A 24,999-nucleotide genomic window follows, 5' to 3' on the forward strand; every position below is an offset into this window, starting at 1 on the left:
ATCTGCTGGACAAATGGTCCGGATCGCATCCTCAGATGCATCAGCGGATAACCCTATATCCAAGGAAAAGGGTGTCTCTCCTGTGGTGATTACAGAGTGCTCATCTTCTAGAGGGCCGCAGATTCGGCATTCAGGATTGGATGCCGGTGACCACGGAGGCCAGCCTGAGAGGCTGGGGAACAGTCACACAGGGAAAAAATTTCCAGGGAAGTGTGATTAAGTCTGGAGAATTCTCTCCGCATAAATAAGCTTAGAGCAAATTTATAATGCTCTAAACTTAGCTAGACCTCTGCTTCAAGGTCAGCCGGTATTGATCCAGTGGGATAACATCACGGCAGTCGCCCACGTAAACAGAAGGGCGGCACAAGAAGCAGGAGGGCAGTGAAAACTGCAAGGATTTTTCGCTAGGCGGAAAATCATGTGATAGCACTGTCAGCAGTGTTCTTTCCGGGAGTGGACGACTGGGAAGCAGACTTCCTTAGCAGGCATGACCTCCACCCGGGAGAGTGGAAACTTCATAGGGAAGTTTTTCAACATGATTGTGGACCGTTGGCAAAGACCAAAGGTGGACATGATGGCGTCCCGCCCGAACAAAAAACGGGACAGGTATTCCGCCAGGTCATGAGACCTTCAGGCGATAGCTGTGGATGTTCTGGTAACACCGTGGGTGTACCAGTCTGTGTATGTGTTCCCTCCTCTGTTTCTCATAACCAGGGTATTGAGAATTATAAGACATAGAGGAGTATGAACTATACTAGTGGCTCCGGATGGGCCAAGAGGGACTTGGTACCCGGAACTTCAAGAAATGCTCACAGAGGACTAAGGGCCTGGGGAGCTAAGAAGGGACTTGATTCAGCAAGTACCATGTCTATTCCAAGACTTACCGCGGCTGCGTTTGACGGCATGGCGGTTGAATGCCGGATCCTGAGGGGAAAAGGCATTCCATAAGAGGTCATACCTACCTTGGTCAAAGCCAGGAAGGAGGTGACCGCACAACGTCATCACCACATGTGGTGAAAATATGTTGCGTGGGTGAGGCCAGGAAGGCTCCACGACGAAAATTCAACTAGGTCGATTTCTACACTTCCTGAAAACAGGAGTGTTTTGGACCTCAAATTGGGGTTCATTAACATTTAAATTTCGGCCCTGTAGATTTTCTTCCAGAAAGAATTGACTTCAGTTCCTGAAGTCCAGATTGTAAAGGATGTATTGCATATACAGCTTTTTTGTGCCCCTAGGGGCACCGTGAGATCTCAACATAGTGTTGGGATTTCTTAAAATCATATTGGTTTGAACCGCTCAAATCTGTGGATTTGAAATATCTCACATGGAAAGTGACCATGCTATTGACAAATATCTCACATGGGAAGTGACCATGTTGTTAGCCCTGGCCTCGGCCAGGCGATTGTCAGAATGGGCGGCTTTGTCTTACAAAAGCCCATATTAAAATTTTCCATTTGAACAGGACAGAACTGGGACTCGTCTCCAGTTTCTTCATAAAGGGGTGTCAGCGTTTTCACCTGAAACAACCTCTTGTGGTGCCTGCGGCTACTAGGGACTTGGAGGACTCCAAGTTACTAGACGTGGTCAGGGCCCTAAAAATATATATATATATATATATATATATATATATATATATATATATATATATATATATATATATATATATATATATATATATATTTAGGACGGCTGGAGTCAGAAAGTCTGACTTGCTGTTTATACTGTATACACCCAACAAGCTGGGTGCTCATGCTTCTAAGCAGTCTATTGCACGCTGGATTTGTAGTACAATTCAGCTGGCACATTCTGTGGCAGGCCTGCCACAGACGAAATATGTAGATGCCCATTCCACAAGGAAGGTGGGCTCATCCTGGGCGGCTGCCCGAGGAGTCTCGGCATTACAACTTTGCCGAGCAGTTACGTGGTCAGGGGAGAACACGTTTGTAAAATTTTACAAATTTTGATACTCTGGCTAAGGAGGACCTGGAGTTCTCTCATTCGGTGCTGCAGAGTCATCCGCACTCTCCCGCCCGTTTGGGAGCTTTGGTATAATCCCCATGGTCCTGACGGAGTCCCCAGCATCCACTAGGACGTTAGAGAAAATAAGAATTTACTTACCGATAATTCTATTTCTCGTAGTCCGTAGTGGATGCTGGGCGCCCATCCCAAGTGCGGATTGTCTGCAATGCTTGTACATAGTTATTGTTACAAAAATCGGGTTATTACTATTGTTGTGAGCCATCTTTTCGGAGGCTACTTCGTTTTGTTATCATACTGTTAACTGGGTTCAGATCACAAGTTGTACGGTGTGATTGGTGTGGCTGGTATGAGTCTTACCCGGGATTCAAGATCCTTCCTTATTGTGTACGCTCGTCCGGGCACAGTACCTAACTGAGGCTTGGAGGAGGGTCATGGGGGGAGGAGCCAGTACACACCATGTGACCTAAAAAGCTTTTTAGATGTGCCCTGTCTCCTGCGGAGCCCGCTATTCCCCATGGTCCTGACGGAGTCCCCAGCATCCACTACGGACTACGAGAAATAGAATTATCGGTAAGTAAATTCTTATTTTTTTTGTCTTTTAGATTTAAATTGGTTAGCCTGAACAGCAAGCCACGGGAGAAAAGGGCTGCCATCCCATTATAATATATATATATATATATATATATATATATATATATATATATCTCTCTCTATCTATCTATCTATCTATCTAGAATTACTCTCCCACTGTGCTATTTCAAATAAAAAAAACACTAAAATTAATTAATTATATGGCTGCCTGTATCCTCTAAGTTCCCTGTTAGGAGGAACTAAATGTGTGAAAATATGAAACGAAATAGAGGAGATGGCGCCAAGGGAGTTATATCAACGCCCTACCTAAAAACGGACCCTTACAGTACTCTCCGGATAAATTACGTCAGATAACAAATACTAACATAAAAATGTATTAAAACAACATATAAACCCGACACAAATGTTCATAAGTATACAGAGTTAATACATTTACATTTGTCGCACAATTTGAACAATCAGTTTGTAGTGATGAGGAAAAAGCGTAGATATATCGCTACGATTTCCTCCTTCTCCTTATTGTAGATTCGGAGGTAACATCAGATAATAGATAGATAAATAACCCAACGCGTTTCATCTTGTTCCAAGACTTCATCAGGGGTAAAATCTCCATTTCAGAACATATTGTCAGCACATAAAAGGTCATTCAAAGATGTATGAACAACGTTTCAATATTTCAATGGGACTTGATTGATACAGCGAGGACCATACCTCATATATCATCAGCTTGAGTCTGACATTCAGATATTCGAATATGGGGAAGATTCATATGTGTATAGAATCTAACTGGTTCACAAGCATAAGGAACCTCATCGGTCAGCAGCTTGAACCTGACACTCAGAGACTCAGGAGTGAAGGCAATTCAAATGGGTATAATGTCTAACCAATTTAGAACACGTGGTAGACCCTCCAGTAGTGCAGTGCTGACAGCCAAGTCTCTATATAATATAGAGACTTGGCTGTCAGCACTGCACTACTGGAGTTATTCGTTGATATAACTCCCTTGGCGCCATCTCCTCTATTTCGTGTTATATATATATATATATATATATATATATATATATATATATATATATATATATATATATATATATATATATATATATATATATATATATATATATATATATATCTCAAAAAAATAAAGGGAACACTAAAATAACACATCCTAGATCTGAATGAATGAAATATTCTTATTAAATACTTTGTTCTTTACATAGTTGAATGTGCCGACAACAAAATCACACAAAAATCGTCAATGGAAATCAAATTTATTAACCCATGGCGGTCTGGATTTGGAGTCGCACTCAAAATTAAAGTGGAGAAACACACTACAGGCTGATCCAACTTTGATGTAATGTCCTTAAAACAAGTCAAAATGAGGCTCAGTAGTGTGTGTGGCCTCCACGTGCCTGTATGACCTCCATACAATGCCTGGGCATGCTCCTGATGAGGTGGTGACCTCCATGGGTTAATAAATTTGATTTCCATTGACAATTTTTGTGTGATTTTGTTGTCAGCACATTCAACTATGTAAAGAACAAAGTACTTTAATAAGAATATTTCATTCATTCAGATCTAGGATGTGTTATTTTAGTGTTCCCTTTATTTTTTTGAGCAGTATATATCTATACCTCTTTCTATCTATCTATCTATCTATCTATCTATCTATCTATCTATTTTTAATATATATATCTCTGTCTCTTTGCCCGGCACTCCTAATGTATGATAGGTATTTCTTGCTGAGGGGCCTTCCCGAGGGTGATGACCCTATGGGTATGTGAAGCAATGAGGCGGCACCCACCAGACTTGCAAGCAGTTAAAAACGTCCTTTAATGAATTCCGTTAAAGGATGTTTTTGACTGCTTGCAAGTCTGGTGAGTGCCGCCTCATTGCTTCACATATATATATTATATTTATTTCTTATTTCTCTAACGTCCTAGTGGATGCTGGGGACTCCGTCAGGACCATGGGGAATAGCGGCTCCGCAGGAGACAGGGCACATCTAAAGAAAGCTTTTAGGATCACATGGTGTGTACTGGCTCCTCCCCCCATGACCCTCCTCCAAGCCTCAGTTAGGTTTTTGTGCCCGTCCGAGCAGGGTGCAATCTAGGTGGCTCTCCTAAAGAGCTGCTTAGAAAAAGTTTTTTTAGGTTTTAAATCTCAGTGAGTCCTGCTGGCAACAGGCTCACTGCATCGAGGGACTTAGGGGAGAGATTTTCAACTCACCTGCGTGCAGGATGGATTGGAGTCTTAGGCTACTGGACATAGCTTCAGAGGGAGTCGGAACACAGGTCATCCTGGGGTTCGTCCCGGAGCCGCGCCGCCGACCCCCCTTACAGATGCTGAAGATCGGAGGTCCGGAAACAGGCGGCAGAAGACTCTTCAGTCTTCATGAAGGTAGCGCACAGCACGGCAGCTGTGCGCCATTGTTGCTACACACTTCTCACTGACCAGTCACGGAGGGTGCAGGGCGCTGCTGGGGGCGCCCTGGGCAGCAATATTAAATACCTTTAGTGGCAAAGAATACATCACATATAGCCATTAAGGCTATATGTATGTATTTAACCCAGGCCAGATTTCTCAAAACCCGGGAGAAAAGCCCGCCGGAAAAGGGGCGGAGCTTATTCTCCTCAGCACTCAGCGCCATTTTCCTGCTCAGCTCCGCTGTGAGGAAGGCTCCCAGGACTCTCCCCTGCACTGCACTACAGAAACAGGGTAACAAAGAGAAGGGGGGCATAAATTGGCGATATTTATATATTAAAAGCGCTTATAACAAAAACAACACCTTTTAGGGTTGTTTATATACATTTATAGCGTTTTTGGTGTGTGCTGGCAAACTCTCCCTCTGTCTCCCCAAAGGGCTAAGGGGGTCCTGTCTTCGATTAGAGCATTCCCTGTGTGGCTGCTGTGTGTCGGTACGTGTGTGTCGACATGTATGAGGACGATGTTGGTGTGGAGGCAGAGCAATTGCCGGTAATGGTGATGTCACCCCCTAGGGAGTCGACACCGGAATGGATGGCTTTAGTTATGGAATTACGTGATAATGTTAGTACATTACAAAAGTCAGTAGACGAAATGAGACGGCCGGAAAACCAGTCAGTACCGGCTCAGGCGTCTCAGACACCGTCAGGGGCTGTAAAACGTCCCTTACCTCAGTCAGTCGACACGGGTACCGACACAGATGAATCTAGTGTCGACGGTGAAGAAACAAACGTATTTTCCAACAGGGCCACACGTTATATGATCACGGCAATGAAGGAGGCTTTGCAGATCTCTGATACTGCTGGTACCTCAAAAAGGGGTATTATGTGGGGGGTGAAAAAACTACCTGTAGCTTTTCCAGAATCAGAGGAATTGAATGACGTGTGTGATGAAGCGTGGGTTAACCCAGATAGAAAACTGCTAATTTCTAAGAAGTTATTGGCATTATACCCTTTCCCACCAGAGGTTAGGACGCGCTGGGAAACACCCCCTAGGGTGGATAAGGCGCTCACACGTTTATCAAAGCAAGTGGCGTTGCCGTCTCCTGATACGGCCGCCCTCAAGGATCCAGCGGATAGGAGGCTGGAAACTAACCTGAAAAGTATATACACTCATACTGGTGTTATACTGCGACCGGCAATAGCCTCAGCCTGGATGTGCAGTGCTGGGGTAGTGTGGTTGGATTCCCTGACTGAAAATATTGATACCCTGGATAGGGACAGTATTTTATTGACTCTAGAGCAATTAAAGGATGCGTTTCTTTATATGCGAGATGCTCAGAGGGATATTTGTACTCTAGCATCAAGAGTAAGTGCGATGTCCATATCTGCCAGAAGAAGTTTATGGACGCGACAGTGGTCAGGTGATGCGGATTCCAAAAGGCATATGGAAGTGTTGCCATATAAAGGAGAGGAATTATTTGGGGTCGGTCTATCGGATCTGGTGGCCACGGCAACTGCCGGCAAATCCACTTTTTTACCTCAGACCCCCTCCCAACAGAAAAAGACACCGTCTTTTCAGCCGCAGTCCTTTCGCTCCTATAAAAACAAGCGAGCAAAAGGACAGTCTTATCTGCCGCGAGGCAGAGGAAAGGGTAAGAGAGGGCAGCAAGCAGCCCCTGCCCAGGACCAGAAGCCCGCCCCGGGTTCTACAAAGCCATCAGCATGACGCTGGGGCTTTACAAGCGGACTCAGGAGCGGTGGGGGGTCGACTAAAGATTTTCAGCAATCAGTGGGCTCGCTCACAGGTGGACCCGTGGATCCTGCAGATAGTATCTCAGGGTTACATGTTGGAGTTCGAAAGGTCTCCCCCTCGCCGGTTCCTAAAGTCTGCTTTACCAACGTCTCCCTCAGAAAGGACGACGGTATTGGAAGCCATTCACAAGCTGTATTCTCAGCAGGTGATAGTCAAGGTACCCCTCCTACAACAGGGAAAGGGGTATTATTCCACACTATTTGTGGTACCGAAGCCGGACGGTTCGGTAAGACCTATTCTAAATCTGAAATCCTTGAACCTGTACATACAGAAATTCAAGTTCAAGATGGAGTCACTCAGAGCAGTGATAGCGAATCTGGAAGAAGGGGACTTCATGGTGTCCCTGGACATAAAAGATGCTTATCTGCATGTCCCAATTTACCCCTCACACCAAGGGTATCTCAGGTTCGTGATACAAGACTGTCATTATCAGTTTCAAACGCTGCCGTTTGGTTTGTCCACGGCCCCTCGGGTCTTTACCAAGGTAATGACCGAAATGATGGTTCTTCTACGAAGAAAAGGCGTATTAATAATTCCTTACTTGGACGATCTCCTGATAAGGGCAAAGTCCAGAGAACAGCTGGAAGTCGGTGTAGCACTAACCCAAGTAGTGCTTCAGCAACACGGGTGGATTCTGAATCTTCCAAAATCTCAATTGACCCCGACAACACGTCTGCTGTTCCTGGGAATGATTCTGGACACGGTTCAGAAAAAGGTGTTTCTCCCGGAGGAGAAAGCAAGGGAGTTATCCGAACTGGTCAGGAACCTCCTAAAACCAGGAACTGTGTCAGTACATCAATGCACAAGAGTCCTGGGAAAGATGGTGGCTTCTTACGAAGAAATTCCATTCGGCAGATTCCATGCACGAACATTTCAGTGGGATCTGCTGGACAAATGGTCCGGATCGCATCTGCACATGCATCAGCGGATAACACTGTCACCAAGAACAAGGTTGTCTCTCCTGTGGTGGTTGCAGAGTGCCCATCTGTTAGAGGGCCGCAGGTTCGGCATACAGGACTGGGTCCTGGTGACTACGGATGCCAGCCTACGGGGCTGGGGAGTAGTCACACAGGGAAGAAACTTCCAGGGTGTATGGTCAGACCTGGAGACGTCTCTTCACATAAATATACGGCACGAGAAGCAGAAGAGCAATGACAGAAGCTGCAAGGATTCTTCGCTGGGCGGAAAATCATGTCATAGCACTGTCAGCAGTGTTCATCCCGGGAGTGGACAACTGGGAAGCAGACTTCCTCAGCAGACACGACCTTCACCCGGGAGAGTGGGGACTTCATCCGGAAGTTTTCCACATGATTGTGAACCGTTGGGAAAAACCAAAGGTGGATATGATGGCGTCTCGCCTCAACAAAAAACTGGACAGATATTGCGCCAGGTCAAGAGACCCTCAGGCAATAGCTGTGGACGCTCTGGTAACACCATGGGTGTACCAGTCAGTGTATGTGTTTCCTCCTCTGCCTCTCATACCAAAGGTACTGAGAATTATTCGGAAAAGGGGAGTAAGAACAATACTAGTGGCTCCGGATTGGCCAAGAAGAACTTGGTATCCGGAACTTCAAGAGATGCTCACGGAGGATCCGTGGCCTCTACCTCTAAGAAGGGATCTGCTTCAGCAGGGACCTTGTATGTTCCAAGACTTACCGCGGCTGCGTTTGACGGCATGGCGGTTGAACGCCGGATTCTAAAAGAAAAGGGCATTCCAGAGGAAGTTATTCCTACCTTGATTAAGGCTAGGAAGGAAGTGACCGCACAACATTATCACCGCATTTGGAGAAAATATGTTGCGTGGTGTGAAGCCAAGAAGGCCCCAACGGAAGAATTTCAATTGGGTCGATTCTTACATTTCCTGCAGGCAGGATTGTCTATGGGCCTCAAATTGGGGTCTATTAAAGTTCAAATTTCGGCCTTATCAATCTTCTTCCAGAAGGAATTGGCTTCAGTGCCTGAAGTACAAACTTTTGTCAAGGGTGTACTACATATACAGCCCCCGATTGTGCCCCCAGTGGCACCGTGGGATCTAAACGTAGTTTTGGATTTTCTCAAATCTCATTGGTTTGAGCCTCTCAAATCTGTAGATTTGAAGTATCTTACATGGAAAGTAACCATGCTACTGGCCCTGGCTTCAGCCAGGAGAGTTTCAGAGTTGGCGGCTTTATCGTACAAAAGCCCATATCTGATTTTCCATTCGGACAGGGCAGAACTGCGGACACGTCCTCATTTTCTCCCTAAGGTGGTTTCGGCTTTTCACTTGAACCAGCCTATTGTGGTGCCTGCGGCTACTAGCGACTTGGAGGACTCCAAGTTACTGGACGTTGTCAGAGCATTAAAAAAAAAATATATATATATTTCAAGGACAGCTGGAGTCAGAAAATCTGACTCGTTGTTTATATTGTATGCACCCAACAAGATGGGTGCTCCTGCGTCTAAGCAGACGATTGCGCGTTGGATCTGTAGCACAATCCAACTTGCACATTCTGTGGCAGGCCTGCCACAGCCTAAATCTGTAAAGACCCACTCCACAAGGAAGGTGGGCTCATCTTGGGCGGCTGCCCGAGGGGTCTCGGCATTACAACTTTGCCGAGCAGCTACGTGGTCAGGGGAGAACACGTTTGTAAAATTTTACAAATTTGATACTCTGGCTAAGGAGGACCTGGAGTTCTCTCATTCGGTGCTGCAGAGTCATCCGCACTCTCCCGCCCGTTTGGGAGCTTTGGTATAATCCCCATGGTCCTGACGGAGTCCCCAGCATCCACTAGGACGTTAGAGAAAATAAGAATTTACTTACCAATAATTCTATTTCTCATAGTCCGTAGTGGATGCTGGGCGCCCATCCCAAGTGCGGATTGTCTGCAATACTTGTACATAGTTATTGTTACAAAAATCGGGTTATTATTATTGTTGTGAGCCATCTTTTCAGAGGCTACTTCGTTTGTTATCATACTGTTAACTGGGTTCAGATCACAAGTTGTACAGTGTGATTGGTGTGGCTGGTATGAGTCTTACCCGGGATTCAAGATCCTTCCTTATTGTGTACGCTCGTCCGGGCACAGTACCTAACTGAGGCTTGGAGGAGGGTCATGGGGGGAGGAGCCAGTACACACCATGTGATCCTAAAAGCTTTCTTTAGATGTGCCCTGTCTCCTGCGGAGCCGCTATTCCCCATGGTCCTGACGGAGTCCCCAGCATCCACTACGGACTATGAGAAATAGAATTATCGGTAAGTAAATTCTTATTTTTTCTTTTCAGTGATAACATCCAGCAACATCTCATGACTAACAATGTTGCAGAAGCAGCTAGCACCTTGGTTTCTATGGCCGAATTGGCCATTAAGCTCCAGGATTCATCGTGTATCCATCTACTCAAATTTATCAGATCCACTGTTCAGTTCTGGCACAAAATCCTAAAAGATAAATTAACAAGGTAATTTTTATGCTAAATGACTATGGCGTAATGACTGGACAGTTACACAGTCTCATAGTTGTTAATGTTATGTAGAGTGCATTGGTAAAACAAGTTTTCCTTTCTATAGTGATTTTGAAGAGGTGCTAAATCATTTAAACTGGCCTTTCATTGGTCCTCATCAATCACGGACACCAGTTTCTGCTTCATCCTCAGCAAGTCTAACAGATTTTTTCACTAGCTTGGATACACTCTTCACTCAACTCCTTAAGCTTCAAATTTCGTATCCTTTTTCAAATGAGTTTAATGAAGGAATGTAATTAATGATTAGGTTCTTCATGTTGTCATATTTTTTATATATAAATTGTTAGGAACTTGAACTGCTTAAGGATAGCAGAATATAAAATGTGTTTTGTAGAGGTGCCCCACTCAGCCCTGCTAGTTTGTGGGTTTCTATGGCAATTCAGCCTGGGAGATGTACAAGATCAGTTACTAAAGGGTTTGGAAACTCACAATAGGTGATATAATATCAATAAATAGTGAGCATGTGGTTAGCGTAACCTAAAAATGTGTCCTAGTGAAGAGTTAATTTAGCTACATGCCTTGACTGAGAAACAGTACCTCTGGTATGTGCTGCAAATATTTTGTGTGGTTTATACTATTCTTGATAACAAGCGTAAAGAAGAGTCATTTGGGTGTCACTGCATATCCACGTTGGCATTGATCTTTGTGAAAAAGTATGATGATGGGATTTTAAATGATGCAGGCAATTGACAGATGTGGATGGATGAAGAGGATGAGCTACAAAAGGGTGTGGTATAGCACATAGACCGTTAAAAGATAGACAGTCATTAGGTAGACACCATATGGTCGACTGAGACAGGGTCAAAAGTCAGACAGTCAAACGTTAGATACATAAAAAATTGTTTTTAAACATTTTTAACACAAATTTGGTGAAATTTGGCCCCTCACGGGCTCTCTATGCTCGCCACTCTTCGGGCTCAGTGGCTCGCTCCGCTTCGCTCGCCACAAGTTTACTGAAAGGTAATAGTTTGTGACATGGATTGTAAATGAGGCAAAAGTTGTAAAAAAAAACACAGAAAAAAAACAATTTTTTTTTCTTTTGACTTTTGACCCTGTCTGACTTTTGACTGTCAACCATATGGTGTCTACCTAATGACTGTCTATCTTTTAACTGTCTATCTATACACTGGAACCCGCTGCAAACTTATGTAAATTGAGTGTTTTGAGTTATGTAGGAGGAGATGGCAGAACACTATTCTCTGGTTTTAGATGATACTTGGCAGGAGTGAAAAGATTGGCCTGGACATATTCATTGGCTTGATGTTGTACTCCTAGGATGATATTTACCTATCAACAGGATACGTGCATAAGCAAGTTCAACACCAATAAAAATGTATTTTATGTAAACCGAAGCAAATTGAATTTAATTAGACTTGGCACCAATTAGGTGAGGCATACACAAGAACATTTGAACTAAAACAGTAAAGTCACTTGATCAGGAACTAACCTGTCGCCCACCCCCTCATGCCGATAGATGCATGAGGGAGCCACACTGCAATGAGATGATCAAAAGTGTTTGCAGATTTGATTAGTGACAGTCATTTCTGATAACCTGCCCAGTAGAGGGATAGCCTTCAAGATTTAGGGGTATATGCAATTGCGGTTGAATTCCGTCTGAAATTCGACCGTTTTTGGATTCGACACAGTTCGACAGGCAAAACCCTCCCGCCGGAACACGAATTCGACATATTCAATAAATAACGGATTCGACAGTCCCGCTGTCGAAAAACGGACCAATTGACGATAGTGGGCGGCCTGGATTCGACTTCATGGACGGCACAAAAGTGTTCAATAAATCCTGGGGGGAAAAATGCGTGGGGTCCCCCCTCCTAAGCATAACCAGCCTCTGGCTCTTTGAGCCGGTCCTGGTTGTAAAAATACGGGGGGGGGAAATGACAGGGGTTCCCCCGTATTTTAACAACCAGCACCGGGCTCTGCGCCGGGTCCAGGTGCAAAAAATACGGGGGACAAAAGGCATAGGGGTCCCCCGTATTTTTAACACCAGCACCGGGCTCCACTAGCCAGAGAGATAATGCCACAGCCGGGGGACACTTTTTTTTTTTTTTTTTATATTGGTCCCTGCGGCCGTGGCATTAAATCCCCAACTAGTCACCGCTGGCTAAATCAAGGGTCCCCCCCCCCCCCCCTCCCCCTCCAGCCACCCAAGGGCCAGGGGTGAAGCCCGAGGCCACAAGTACCAGCATGCGGGGGGAGGGGGGGGGGGGGGGCGCACGGGCCCGCTGGTACCTGTAGTTCTACTACAAAAAAATACCCAAATAAAAACAATACACACACACACACACACACACACACACACACACACACACACACCGTGATAGTACAACTTTATTACATACATGCACACCAACATACATACTTACCTATGTTGACACGAAGAGTCGGTCCCCTTCTCCACGTAGAATCCACGGGGTACCTGTAAATAAAACTATACTCCCAACAATCCAGTGTAGATCGGTCCTCTTCTGTTTGTAATCCACGTACTTGGCAAAATAAAAAAAACGAAAAACACGATCCACGCACTGAGAGGGGTCCCATGTTTACACATGGGACCCCCCGTGACTGCTGTCAAAGAGGGTCCCTTCAGCCAATCAGGGAGTGCACTCTCCTGATTGACTGTGCGCAATGTGGGGTCACTCTTGTGGTCTACCGCTGACCGCAAAGTTCCCACCATTGGATATAATGGAGCGCCTATGCGCTACATTGTATCTCGAGTGCGCCGCCTGACTGACGGCTCAGACGCGCACAGCCAATCAGGAGAGTGCCATGACGTGGCGCTCCCTGATTGGCTGAAGGGTCCCTCTTTGACAGCAGTCACGGGGAGGTCCCGCCAGTCGGGAAAGGGGTCCCATGTGTAAACATGGGACCCCTTTCAATGCGTGGATCGTGTTTTTCGTTTTTTATTTTGCCAAGTACGTGGTTACAAACAAAAGAGGACCGATCTACACTGGATTGTTGTGAGTATAATTTTATTTACAGATACCCCGTGGATTCTACGTGGAGAAGGGGACCGACTCTTCGTGTCGACATAGGTAAGTATGTATGTTGGTGTGCATGTATGTAATAATGTTATTCTGTCACGGTGTCTGTGTATTGTTTTTATTTGGATATTTTTTATGCAGTAGAACTACAGGTACCAACGGGCCCATTTCCTCCCCACATGCTGGTACTTGTGGTTCTCCAAGTACCAGCTTGCGGGGAGGCTTGCTGGGACTTGTAGTTCTGCTACAAAAAACAATATTCTTTTTTTTGTCACAAAAGGCTATCAGCCCCCCATCCGCCGCCCTTGGATGGGGGGGGGGGGGGGGCAGCCTTGGGCTTCACCCCTGGCCCTTGGGTGGCTGGAGGGGGAGGACCCCTTAGTTTAAGGGGTCCCCACTCCTCCAGGGTACCCGGCCAGGGGTGACTAGTTGGGGATTTAATGCCACGGCTGCAGGGACCAATATAAAAGTGTCCCCCCGGCTGTGGCATTCTCTCTCTGGCTAGTGGAGCCCGGTGCTGGTGTTAAAAATACGGGGGACCCCTACGTCTTTTGTCCCCCGTATTTTTGGCACCAGGACCAGGCGCAGAGCCCGGTGCTGGTTGTTAAAATATGGGGGAACCCCTGTAATTTCCCCCCCCGTATTTTTACAACCAGGACCGGCTGAAAGAACCCGAGGCTGGTTATGCTTAGGAGGGGGGACCCCGCGCATTTTTTTTCAGGATTTTTAACCATTTCACACCCCTTCCAACTGAAAAACATGCACTGATCTCTCCATATTATTGTAGTTACTAAAAAAAAAAATATATATTTTAAAAAATCGATTAAATAATACTTGTGGCTCCTAAATAGACAAACCAAGTAGATAATCCCTTCAAATATAAATAGATATGCTATTAGCAATTAAAAAAAAAAAAAAAAAAATTACATGTAATTTTATTAGATCACGACAGCAAAGTGAGGCGGAATGAAATTGACGAAATGACTGTTGAAAAGTACTGTTGTCGTATCGAAATTCTTCAATTGAATATACTTTTGTCGAAAAGCCGCATTTTAACATTGCAGACATGTCGAATTGAAAAATTTCAAATTGCCAAAAGTCGAAAATGAAACTGCAGTTTTTTTGTCGAAAAGTACTGTATTGAATTGTCGAATCAAATTCGACAGGTTTTTTGTGTCGAACATTACCCATTTTTCGACATTTTCGGCAATTCGACCGCAATTGCATATACCCCTTAATCTTGCTTGTATAAGAGCTGCTAATTAACCACTTAACTGACGATTTATTTCGACGAAAACCGCTCCGAAATTGTCTTGTTTTTTTATGAGTGAATTAGGTGAAGAACCTGACTTTAACCCTATCCCAAATGATTTTAGTTAGGAAAAAATATATATATTTCTCTATCGTCCTAGTGGATGCTGGGGTTCCTGAAAGGACCATGGGGAATAGCGGCTCCGCAGGAGACAGGGCACAAAAAGTAAAGCTTTAGGATCAGGTGGTGTGCACTGGCTCCTCCCCCTATGACCCTCCTCCAAGCCTCAGTTAGATTTTTGTGCCCGGCCGAGAAGGGTGCAATCTAGGTGGCTCTCCTAAAGAGCTGCTTAGAAAAGTTTAGCTTAGGTTTTTTATTTTACAGTGAGTCCTGCTGGCAACAGGATCACTGCAACGAGGGACTTAGGGGAGAAGAAGTGAACTCACCTGCGTGCAGGATGGATTGGCTTCTTTGGCTACTGGACATTAGCTCCAGAGGGACGATCACAGGTACAGCCTGGATGGTCACCGGAGCCTCGCCGCCGGCCCCCTTGCAGATGCTGAAAAGAGAAGAAGGTCCAGAATCGGCGGCAGAAGACTCCTCAGTCCTCTTAAGGTAGCGCACAGCACTGCAGCTGTGCGCCATTGCTCTCAGCACACTTCATACGGCAGTCACTGAGGGTGCAGGGCGCTGGGAGGGGGGCGCCCTGGGAGGCAATGTAAACCTATTTTTTGGCAAAAAATACCTCACATATAGCCTCCGGGGGCTATATGGAGATATTTAACCCCTGCCAGAATCCGTTGAAGAGCGGGAGACGAGCCCGCCGAAAAAGGAGCGGGGCCTATCTCCTCAGCACACAGCGCCATTTTCCCTCACAGAAAGGCTGGAGGGAAGGCTCCCAGGCTCTCCCCTGCACTGCACTACAGAAACAGGGTTAAAACAGAGAGGGGGGGCACTAATTTGGCGTTAGAAATATATAAAAAGATGCTATAAGGGAAAACACTTATATAAGGTTGTCCCTATATAATTATAGCGTTTTTTGGTGTGTGCTGGCAAACTCTCCCTCTGTCTCTCCAAAGGGCTAGTGGGTCCTGTCCTCTATCAGAGCATTCCCTGTGTGTGTGCTGTGTGTCGGTACGTGTGTGTCGACATGTATGAGGACGATGTTGGTGAGGAGGCGGAGCAATTGCCTGTAATGGTGATGTCACTCTCTAGGGAGTCGACACCGGAATGGATGGCTTATTTAGGGAATTACGTGATGATGTCAACACGCTGCAAGGTCGGTTGACGACATGAGACGGCCGACAAACAATTAGTACCGGTCCAGACGTCTCAAAAACACCGTCAGGGGTTTTAAAACGCCCGTTTACCTTAGTCGGTCGACACAGACACGGACACTGAATCAACAAACGTATTCCTTATTAGGGCCACACGTTAAGGGCAATGAAGGAGGTGTTACATATTTCTGATACTACAAGTACCACAAAAGAGGGTATTATGTGGGATGTGAAAAAACTACCTGTAGTTTTTCCTGAATCAGATAAATTAAATGAAGTGTGTGATGATGCGTGGGTTCCCCCCGATAGAAAATTATTGGCGGTATACCCTTTCCCGCCAGAAGTTAGGGCGCGTTGGGAAACACCCCTTAGGGTGGATAAGGCGCTCACACGCTTATCAAAACAAGTGGCGGTACCGTCTATAGATAGGGCCGTCCTCAAGGAGCCAGCTGACAGGAGGCTGGAAAATATCATATAAAAGTATATACACACATACTGGTGTTATACTGCGACCAGCGATCGCCTCAGCCTGGATGTGCAGAGCTGGGGTGGCTTGGTCGGATTCCCTGACTAAAAATATTGATACCCTTGACAGGGACAGTATTTTATTGACTATAGAGCATTTAAAGGATGCATTTCTATATATGCGAGATGCACAGAGGGATATTTGCACTCTGGCATCAAGAGTAAGTGCGATGTCCATATCTGCCAGAAGATGTTTATGGACACGACAGTGGTCAGGTGATGCAGATTCCAAACGGCACAAAGGTGTATTGCCGTATAAAGGAAGAGGAGTTATTTGGGGTCGGTCCATCGGACCTGGTGGCCACGACAACTGCTGGAAAATACACCGTTTTTACCCTAAGTCACATCTCTGCAGAAAAAGACACCGTCTTTTCAGCCTCAGTCCTTTCGTCCCTATAAGAGTCATATTTGCCCAGGGATAGAGGAAAGGGAAGAAGACTGCAGCAGGCAGCCCATTCCCAGGAACAGAAGCCTTCCACCGCTTCTGCCAAGCTCTCAGCATGACGCTGGGACCGTACAGGACCCCTGGATCCTACAAGTAGGATCCCAGGGGTACAGATTGGAATGTCGAAACGTTTCCCCCTCGCAGGCTCCTGAAGTCTGCTTTACCAAGGTATCCCTCCGACAAGGAGGCAGTATGGGAAAAAATTCACAAGCTGTATTCCCAGCAGGTGATAATCAAATTACCCCTCCTACAACAAGGAAAGGGGTATTATTCCACACTATATTGTGGTACTGAAGCCAGAAGGCTAGGTGAGACCTATTCTAAATCTAAAAAAATTTGAACACTTACAAAGGTTCAAATCAAGATGGAGTCACTCAGAGCAGTGATAACGAACCAGGAAGAAGGGGACTATATAGTGTCCCGGGACATCGGGGATGCTTACCTCCATGTCCCAAATTTGCCCTTCTCACTAAGGGTACCTCAGGTTCGTGGTATAGAACTGTCACTGTCAGTTTCAGACGCTGCCGTTTGGATTGTCCACGGCACCCCGGGTCTTTACCAAGGTAATGGCCGAAATGATGATTCTTCTTCGAAGAAAAGGCGTCTTAATTACCCCTTACTTGGACGATCTCCTGATAAGGGCAAAGTCCAGGGAACAGTTGGAGGTCGGAGTAGCACTATCTCGGATAGCACGGATGGATTCTAAATATTCCAAAATCGCAGCTGATCCTGACGACACGTCTGCTGTGCCTAGGGATGATTCTGGACACAGTCCAGAAAAAGGTGTTTCTCCCGGAAGAGAAAGCCAGGGAGTTATCCGAGCTAGTCAAGAACCTCCTAAAACCAGGAAAAGTGTCAGTGCATCATTGCACAAGGGTCCTGGTAAAAATGGTGGCTTCCTACGAAGCAATTCCATTCGGCAGATTTCATGCAAGAACTTTTCAGTGGGATCTGCTGGACAAATGGTCCGGATCGCATCTTCAGATGCATCAGCGGATAACCCTTTATCCAAGGACAAGGGTGTCTCTCCTGTGGTGGTTACAGAGTGCTCATCTTCTAGAGGGCCGCAGATTTGGCATTCAGGATTGGATGCTGGTGACCACGGAGGCCAGCCCGAGAGGCTGGGGAGCAGTCACACAAGGAAAAAATTTCCAGGGAGTGTGATCAAGTCTGGAGACTTTTCTCCACATAAATATACTGGAGCTAAGGGTAAATTTATAATGCTCTAAGCTTAGCAAGACCTCTGCTTCAAGGTCAGCCGGTATTGATCCAGTGGGAAAAACATCACGGCAGTCGCCCACGTAAACAGACAGGGCGGCACAAGAAGCAGGAGGGCAATGGCAAAAGCGTCCCGTCTGAACAAAAAACGGGACAGGTATTGCGCCAGGTCAAGAGACCCTCAGGCAATAGCTGTGGACGTTCTGGTAACACCGTGGGTGTACCAGTCGGTGTATGTGTTCCCTCCTCTGCTTCTCATACCTAAGGTACTTAGTGTTCACTCTAGGAATTTTTTAGGGCAGGGTGCTGATCACGGGTAGGGCACATTTTTCGTTCGGGAGGGCACATTTTTCAATTAGAAGGGCAAAATTAGGTACATACTATAATGCTTGGTCCTCCCATTCCCACATGATAAAGAATGGGCAGTGCGCGCCAAAGGCGAAAATTTAGGGGCGTTGTTTTTCGTGGGGTTAGGGGCATGGCCACATAATAGTGGCAATTCACATTACACCACACAATAGTGCAGATAATACACACTGCACCAGGTAGAACCTCCTATACACACTGCGACAGGTAGAGCACGTTATACATATTGCGCCAGGCAGAGCACATTCTACACTTTGCGCCAGGCAGAGCACGTTATACACATTGCGCCAGGTAGAGAGCACTGAGACACACTGCACCAGGTAGAGAGCACTGAGACACACTGCACCAGGTAGAGAGCACTGAGACGCACTGCACCAGGTAGAGAGCACTGAGACACACTGCACCAGGTAGAGAGCACTGAGACACACTGCACCAGGTAGAGAGCACTGAGAAACATTGCACCAGGTAGAGAGCACTGAGAAACATTGCACCAGGTAGAGAGCACCGAGAAACATTGCACCAGGTAGAGAGCACCGAGAAACATTGCACCAGGTAGAGAGCACCGAGAAACATTGCACCAGGTAGAGAGCACCGAGAAACATTGCACCAGGTAGAGAGCACCGAGAAACAATGCACCAGGTAGAGAGCACCGAGAAACATTGCACCAGGTAGAGAGCACCGAGAAACATTGCACCAGGTAGAGAGCACCGAGAAACATTGCACCAGGTAGAGAGCACCGAGAAACAATGCACCAGGTAGAGAGCACCGAGAAACATTGCACCAGGTAGAAAGCACTGAGACACATTGGAGGAGGAGGGGGGGGGGGGGGGTAGATGGTTCCGCACACACATAAGACAAGGGGTAGTGGGGCCACACACAGGGGGTTGGGGGGGGCAGGAGGGCACAAGGTGTCACACACACGGGGGGGGGGGGCGCACAAACCAGGGTGAGGGGGGTAAAGTGTGCCACACACAAAGGCTGGGGGTAAATGGGGTCACATGCAGGGGGTGGGGGCAGGATATGGCAATGCATTAAAATACATGTTCATTACTTTGTGTGTATCTACTTACTCACACTCTGGCAGCTGAGGGTCACACTCCGGTAGATGGGTACGCTGGCCAGTGGCACTGGCTGGTGGGAGATGGGGGCTGCCCGCGGGTGTCTGGCCATGCACACAGAGAGGAGGGAGGGCTGGGTTTGCCTCGGCGGGAGAGGCAAACCCAGCCCTCCTGTCTCTCGCAGAGGAGGGGAGATGCGGCGGCTGACAACTAAGGACGGACGAGGTGGGCGGGCGGGACGGACGAGGTGGGCGGGACAGATGGGGCGGTACAGACGGGGCGGGCCGCGGAGGTCTCTGTCTCTCATGCAGGGAGACAGTGTGACTGTGATTAAGCACACTGGATTACTGCAGTAATGTGTCCGGTGGCTTGGCGGGGTCCGGCGGGCAGCAAAGTGCGGGGCGGGAGGGCGCACACAAATGGGCAGGGCGGCATTCAGGTGTCTAAAAAAGGGGCAGGGCGCAGCGCCCTGTGAAAGACACCTAGAGTGAACACTAGGTACTGAGAATTATAAGACGTAGAGGAGTAAGAACTATACTCATGGCTCCGGATTGGCCAAGAAGGACTTGGTACCCGGAACTTCAAGAGATGCTCACAGAGGACTTATGGCCTCTGCCGCTAAGAAGGGACTTGCTTCAGCAAGTACCATGTCTGTTCCAAGACTTACCGCAGCTGCGTTTGACGGCATGGCGGTGGAACGCCGGATCCTAAGGGAAAAAGGCATTCCGGAAGAGGTCATTCCTACCCTGGTCAAAGCCAGGAAGGAGGTGACCGCACAACATTATCACCACATGTGGCGAAAATATGTTGCGTGGTGTGAGGCCAGGAAGGCCCCACGAAGAAATTTCAACTCGGTCGATTCCTGCATTTCCTGCAAACAGGAGTGTCTATGGGCCTCAAATTGGGGCCCATTAAGGTTCAAATTTCGGCCCTGTCGATTTTCTTCCAGAAAGAATTGGCTTCAGTTCCTGAAGTCCAGAAGTTTGTCAAGGGAGTATTGCATATACAACCCCCTTTTGTGCCTCCAGTGGCACTGTGGGATCTCAACGTAGTTCTGGGATTCCTCAAATCACATTGGTTTAAAACCAGTCAAATCTGTGGATTTGAAGCATCTCACATGAAAAGTGACCATGCTCTTGGCCCTGGCCTGGGCCAGGCGAGTGTCAAATTGGTGGGTTTTTTTCTCAAAAAAGCCCATATCTGTTTGTCCATTCGGACAGGGCAGAGCTGCGGACTCGTCCCCAGTTCTCTCCCTAAGGTGGTGTCAGTGTTTCACCTGAACCAGCTTATTGTGGTGCCTTGCGCCTACTAGGGACTTGGAGGACTCCAAGTTGCTGGATGTTGTCAGGGCCCTGAAAGTATAGGTTCCAGGACGGCTGGAGTCAGGAAAACTGACTTGCTGTTATCCTGTATGCACCCAACAAACTGGGTGCTCTTGCTTCTAAGCAGACTATTGCTAGTTGGATGTGTAATACAATTCAGCTTGCACATTCTGTGGCAGGCCTGCCACAGCCAAAATATGTAAATGCCCATTCCACAAGGAAGGTGGGCTCATCTTGGGCGGCTGCCCGAGGGGTCTCGGCTTTACAACTTTGCCGAGCGGCTATTTAGTCAGGGGCAAACACGTTTGTAAAATCCTACAAATTTGATACCCTGGCTAAGGAGGACCTGGAGTTCTCTCATTCGGTGCTGCAGAGTCATCCGCACTCTCCCGCCCGTTTGGGAGCTTTGGTATAATCCCCATGGTCCTTTCAGGAACCCCAGCATCCACTAGGACGATAGAGAAAATAAGAATTTACTTACCGATAATTCTATTTCTCGGAGTCCGTAGTGGATGCTGGGCGCCCATCCCAAGTGCGGATTATCTGCATTACTTGTACGTAGTTACAAAAATCGGGTTATTATTGTTGTGAGCCATCTTTTCAGAGGCTCTGCTGTTATCATGCTGTTAACTGGGTTCAGATCACAGGTTGTACAGTGTGATTGGTGTGGCTGGTATGAGTCTTACCCGGGATTCAAAATCCTTCCTTATTGTGTACGCTCGTCCGGGCACAGTATCCTAACTGAGGCTTGGAGGAGGGTCATAGGGGGAGGAGCCAGTGCACACCACCTGATCCTAAAGCTTTACTTTTTGTGCCCGGTCTCCTGCGGAGCGGCTATTCCCCATGGTCCTTTCAGGAACCCCAGCATCCACTACGGACTCCGAGAAATAGAATTATCGGTAAGTAAATTCTTATTTTTTTGATATTTACATTTTTGTAATTTTTTTATTTATTTTTGAAACAGCAATACATTGTGACTATTGTGGCTTTCAATTTGAAAGCCGGGACAGCCTGCAGGTATGCAGGGGGTGGCTTGGGAGGGTTCATTTACTCTCTCCAGCGTCTGCCATTGTCTGCAGCCGCTGGAGGGGGGGGGGATCCTGCCGTGCTAACCGGTCAGCAGTGATCGGCAGCACGGCAGACACGGGGAGAGTGCAGGGAGGCAGAGGGACCTTCCGGTCCCTCTGACAGCAGCAGCGGAGGAAAGTTTCTCTTCCCTGCTGCTGCTAACACTCTCTATCTGACTGGTCGCATCCTGTGCGACCAGTTCAGATAGAGCACTTGCCAGCATGGTCGCATCTGATGCGACCATGCCAGGTAAGTGGTTAAATTAAGGGCCTGATTCAGATTTGTAGTAAACTATAAGGCTATGAGTACTAACAAAAGAGTTGTACAAGTGCACAGTCAGCAGCAGCAGCTGGTATGGGGGCGGTTAGACCCCCTAATGGATATAATATAAGAAAAAAGTAAATAAACCAACGCTGGCTGTAGAAATTATATGCATCGACGGTTTGCTTAATAAAAAAATTATTTTTACACTGCAATTCAGATTTCAGTTTGAACACACCCCACCCAAATCTAACTCTCTGCACATGGTATATCTGCCCCCCCTTGCAGTGCACATGGCTTTGCCCAACTGCTAACAAATTTGCTGCTGCGATCAACTCTGTATTAGGCCCCATATCCGGTAAACACTACTACTCCAGAGTGATTGCTTTTGATTGAAAGTTGTCCTAGCCAAAAAATGTTTGGCACTAATTCATAAGTGAACATGCAACAAAAATCCGCTATAGGGAGGTGTTTTTGCTAACCAGCTTTTTTATGCAAATAGCATTTATATCACGTACAAATTTGTAAGGTTCTATTGTGTATATATTATGGAATAAATTGTGATCCCTTTTTTTTTTATTAAGCAAACATCTGATGCATATAATTTCTACAGCCAGCGCTGGTTTATCTACATTTCTCTGACGTCCTAGTGGATGCTGGGACTCCGTCAGGACCATGGGGATTAGCAGCTCCGCAGGAGACAGGGCACAAAAATAAAAGCTTTAGGACTAGGTGGTGTGCACTGGCTCCTCCCCCTATGACCCTCCTCCAAGCCTCAGTTAGGTTTTTGTGCCCGTCCGAGCAGGGTGCAATCTAGGTGGCTCTCCTAAAGAGCTGCTTAGAGTAAAAGTTTTGTTAGGTTTTTTATTTTCAGTGAGTCCTGCTGGCAACAGGCTCACTGCAACGAGGGACTTAGGGGAGAAGAAGTGAACTCACCTGCGTGCAGGATGGATTGGCTTCTTAGGCTACTGGACACCATTAGCTCCAGAGGGATCGAACACAGGCCCAGCCATGGAGTCCGGTCCCGGAGCCGCGCCGCCGACCCCCTTGCAGATGCCGAAAAGTGAAGAGGTCCAGAAACCGGCGGCAGAAGACTTTTCAGTCTTCATGAGGTAGCGCACAGCACTGCAGCTGTGCGCCATTGTTGTCAGCACACTTCACACCAGCGGTCACTGAGGGTGCAGGGCGCTGGGGGGGGGCGCCCTGGGCAGCAATGATAATACCTTGTTCTGGCTAAAAATACATCACATATAGCCCCTGGGGCTATATGGATGTATTTAACCCCTGCCAGGTCTCACAAACACCGGGAGAAGAGCCCGCCGAAATAGGGGGCGGGGCCTATCTCCTCAGCACACAGCGCCATTTTCCTGCACAGCTCCGCTGCGAGGAAGGCTCCCAGGACTCTCCCCTGCACTGCACTACAGAAACAGGGTAAAAAAAGAGAGGGGGGGCACTTTTTTGCCGATATTGATATATTAAGCTGCTATAAAGGAAACCACACTTCTGTAGGGTTGTTCCTATATATTTATAGCGCTTGGGTGTGTGCTGGCAAACTCTCCCTCTGTCTCCCCAAAGGGCTAGTGGGGTCCTGTCTTCGATAAGAGCATTCCCTGTGTGTCTGCTGTGTGTCGGTACGTGTGTGTCGACATGTATGAGGACGATGTTGGTGTGGAGGCGGAGCAATTGCCGGTAATGGTGATGTCACCCCCTAGGGAGTCGACACCGGAATGGATGGCTTTGTTTATGGAATTACATGATAATGTCAGCACGTTACAAAAATCAGTTGACGACATGAGACGGCCGGCAAACCAGTTAGTACCTGTCCAGGCGTCTCAGACACCGTCAGGGGCTGTAAAACGCCCTTTACCTCAGTCGGTCGACACAGACCCAGACATGGACACCGAATCTAGTGTCGACGGTGAAGAAACAAACGTATTTTCCAGTAGGGCCACACGTTATATGATCACGGCAATGAAGGAGGCTTTGCATATCTCTGATACTGCAAGTACCACAAAAAGGGGTATTATGTGGGGTCTGAAAAAACTACCTGTAGTTTTTCCTGAATCAGAGGAATTGAATGAAGTGTGTGATGAAGCGTGGGTTAACCCCGATAGAAAACTGCTAATTTCAAAGAAGTTATTGGCATTATATCCTTTCCCGCCAGAGGTTAGGGCGCGCTGGGAAACACCCCCTAGGGTGGATAAGGCACTCACACGCTTATCAAAACAAGTGGCGTTACCGTCTCCTGAAATGGCCGCCCTCAAGGATCCAGCTGATAGGAGGCTGGAAACTACCCTGAAAAGTATATACACTCATACTGGTGTTATACTGCGACCAGCCATCGCCTCAGCATGGATGTGCAGTGCTGGGGTGGTTTGGTCGGATTCCCTGACTGAAAATATTGATACCCTGGATAGGGACAGTATTTTATTGACTATAGAGCAATTAAAGGATGCTTTTCTTTATATGCGAGATGCTCAGAGGGATATTTGCACTCTGGCATCGAGAGTAAGTGCGATGTCCATATCTGCCAGAAGAAGTTTATGGACGCGACAGTGGTCAGGTGATGCGGATTCCAAACGGCATATGGAAGTATTGCCGTATAAAGGGGAGGAATTATTTGGGGTCGGTCTATCGGATTTGGTGGCCACGGCAACAGCCGGGAAATCCACCTTTTTACCTCAGGTCCCCTCCCAACAGAAAAAGACACCGTCTTTTCAGCCGCAGTCCTTTCGTTCCTATAAGAACAAGCGGGCAAAAGGACAGTCATATCTGCCCCGTGGCAAAGGAAAGGGTAAGAGAGTGCACCAAGCAGCTCCCTCCCAGGAGCAGAAGCCCTCCCCGGCTTCTGCAAAGCCCTCAGCATGACGTTGGGGCTTTACAAGCGGACTCAGGGG

At 47.1% G+C, this 24,999-nt stretch overlaps 1 protein-coding gene across 2 annotated transcripts in view; it reads left to right on the top strand.

Annotated features, from left to right (window-relative positions):
- RINT1 (RAD50 interactor 1) overlaps window positions 1–24,999 on the top strand; it is a 95,923-nt gene that overhangs the window by 24,674 nt on the left and 46,250 nt on the right. For both annotated transcript variants that reach the window (XM_063927036.1, XM_063927035.1), the window contains exons 4-5: window positions 10,075–10,248; window positions 10,358–10,510. In XM_063927036.1, coding sequence (XP_063783106.1) covers window positions 10,075–10,248; window positions 10,358–10,510 — 327 coding nt within the window. The remainder of the gene's footprint in view (window positions 1–10,074; window positions 10,249–10,357; window positions 10,511–24,999) is intronic.

This window comes from Pseudophryne corroboree, chromosome 6 (genome assembly GCF_028390025.1).
Source record: "Pseudophryne corroboree isolate aPseCor3 chromosome 6, aPseCor3.hap2, whole genome shotgun sequence".
NCBI classification, from domain to species: Eukaryota; Metazoa; Chordata; class Amphibia; order Anura; family Myobatrachidae; genus Pseudophryne; species Pseudophryne corroboree.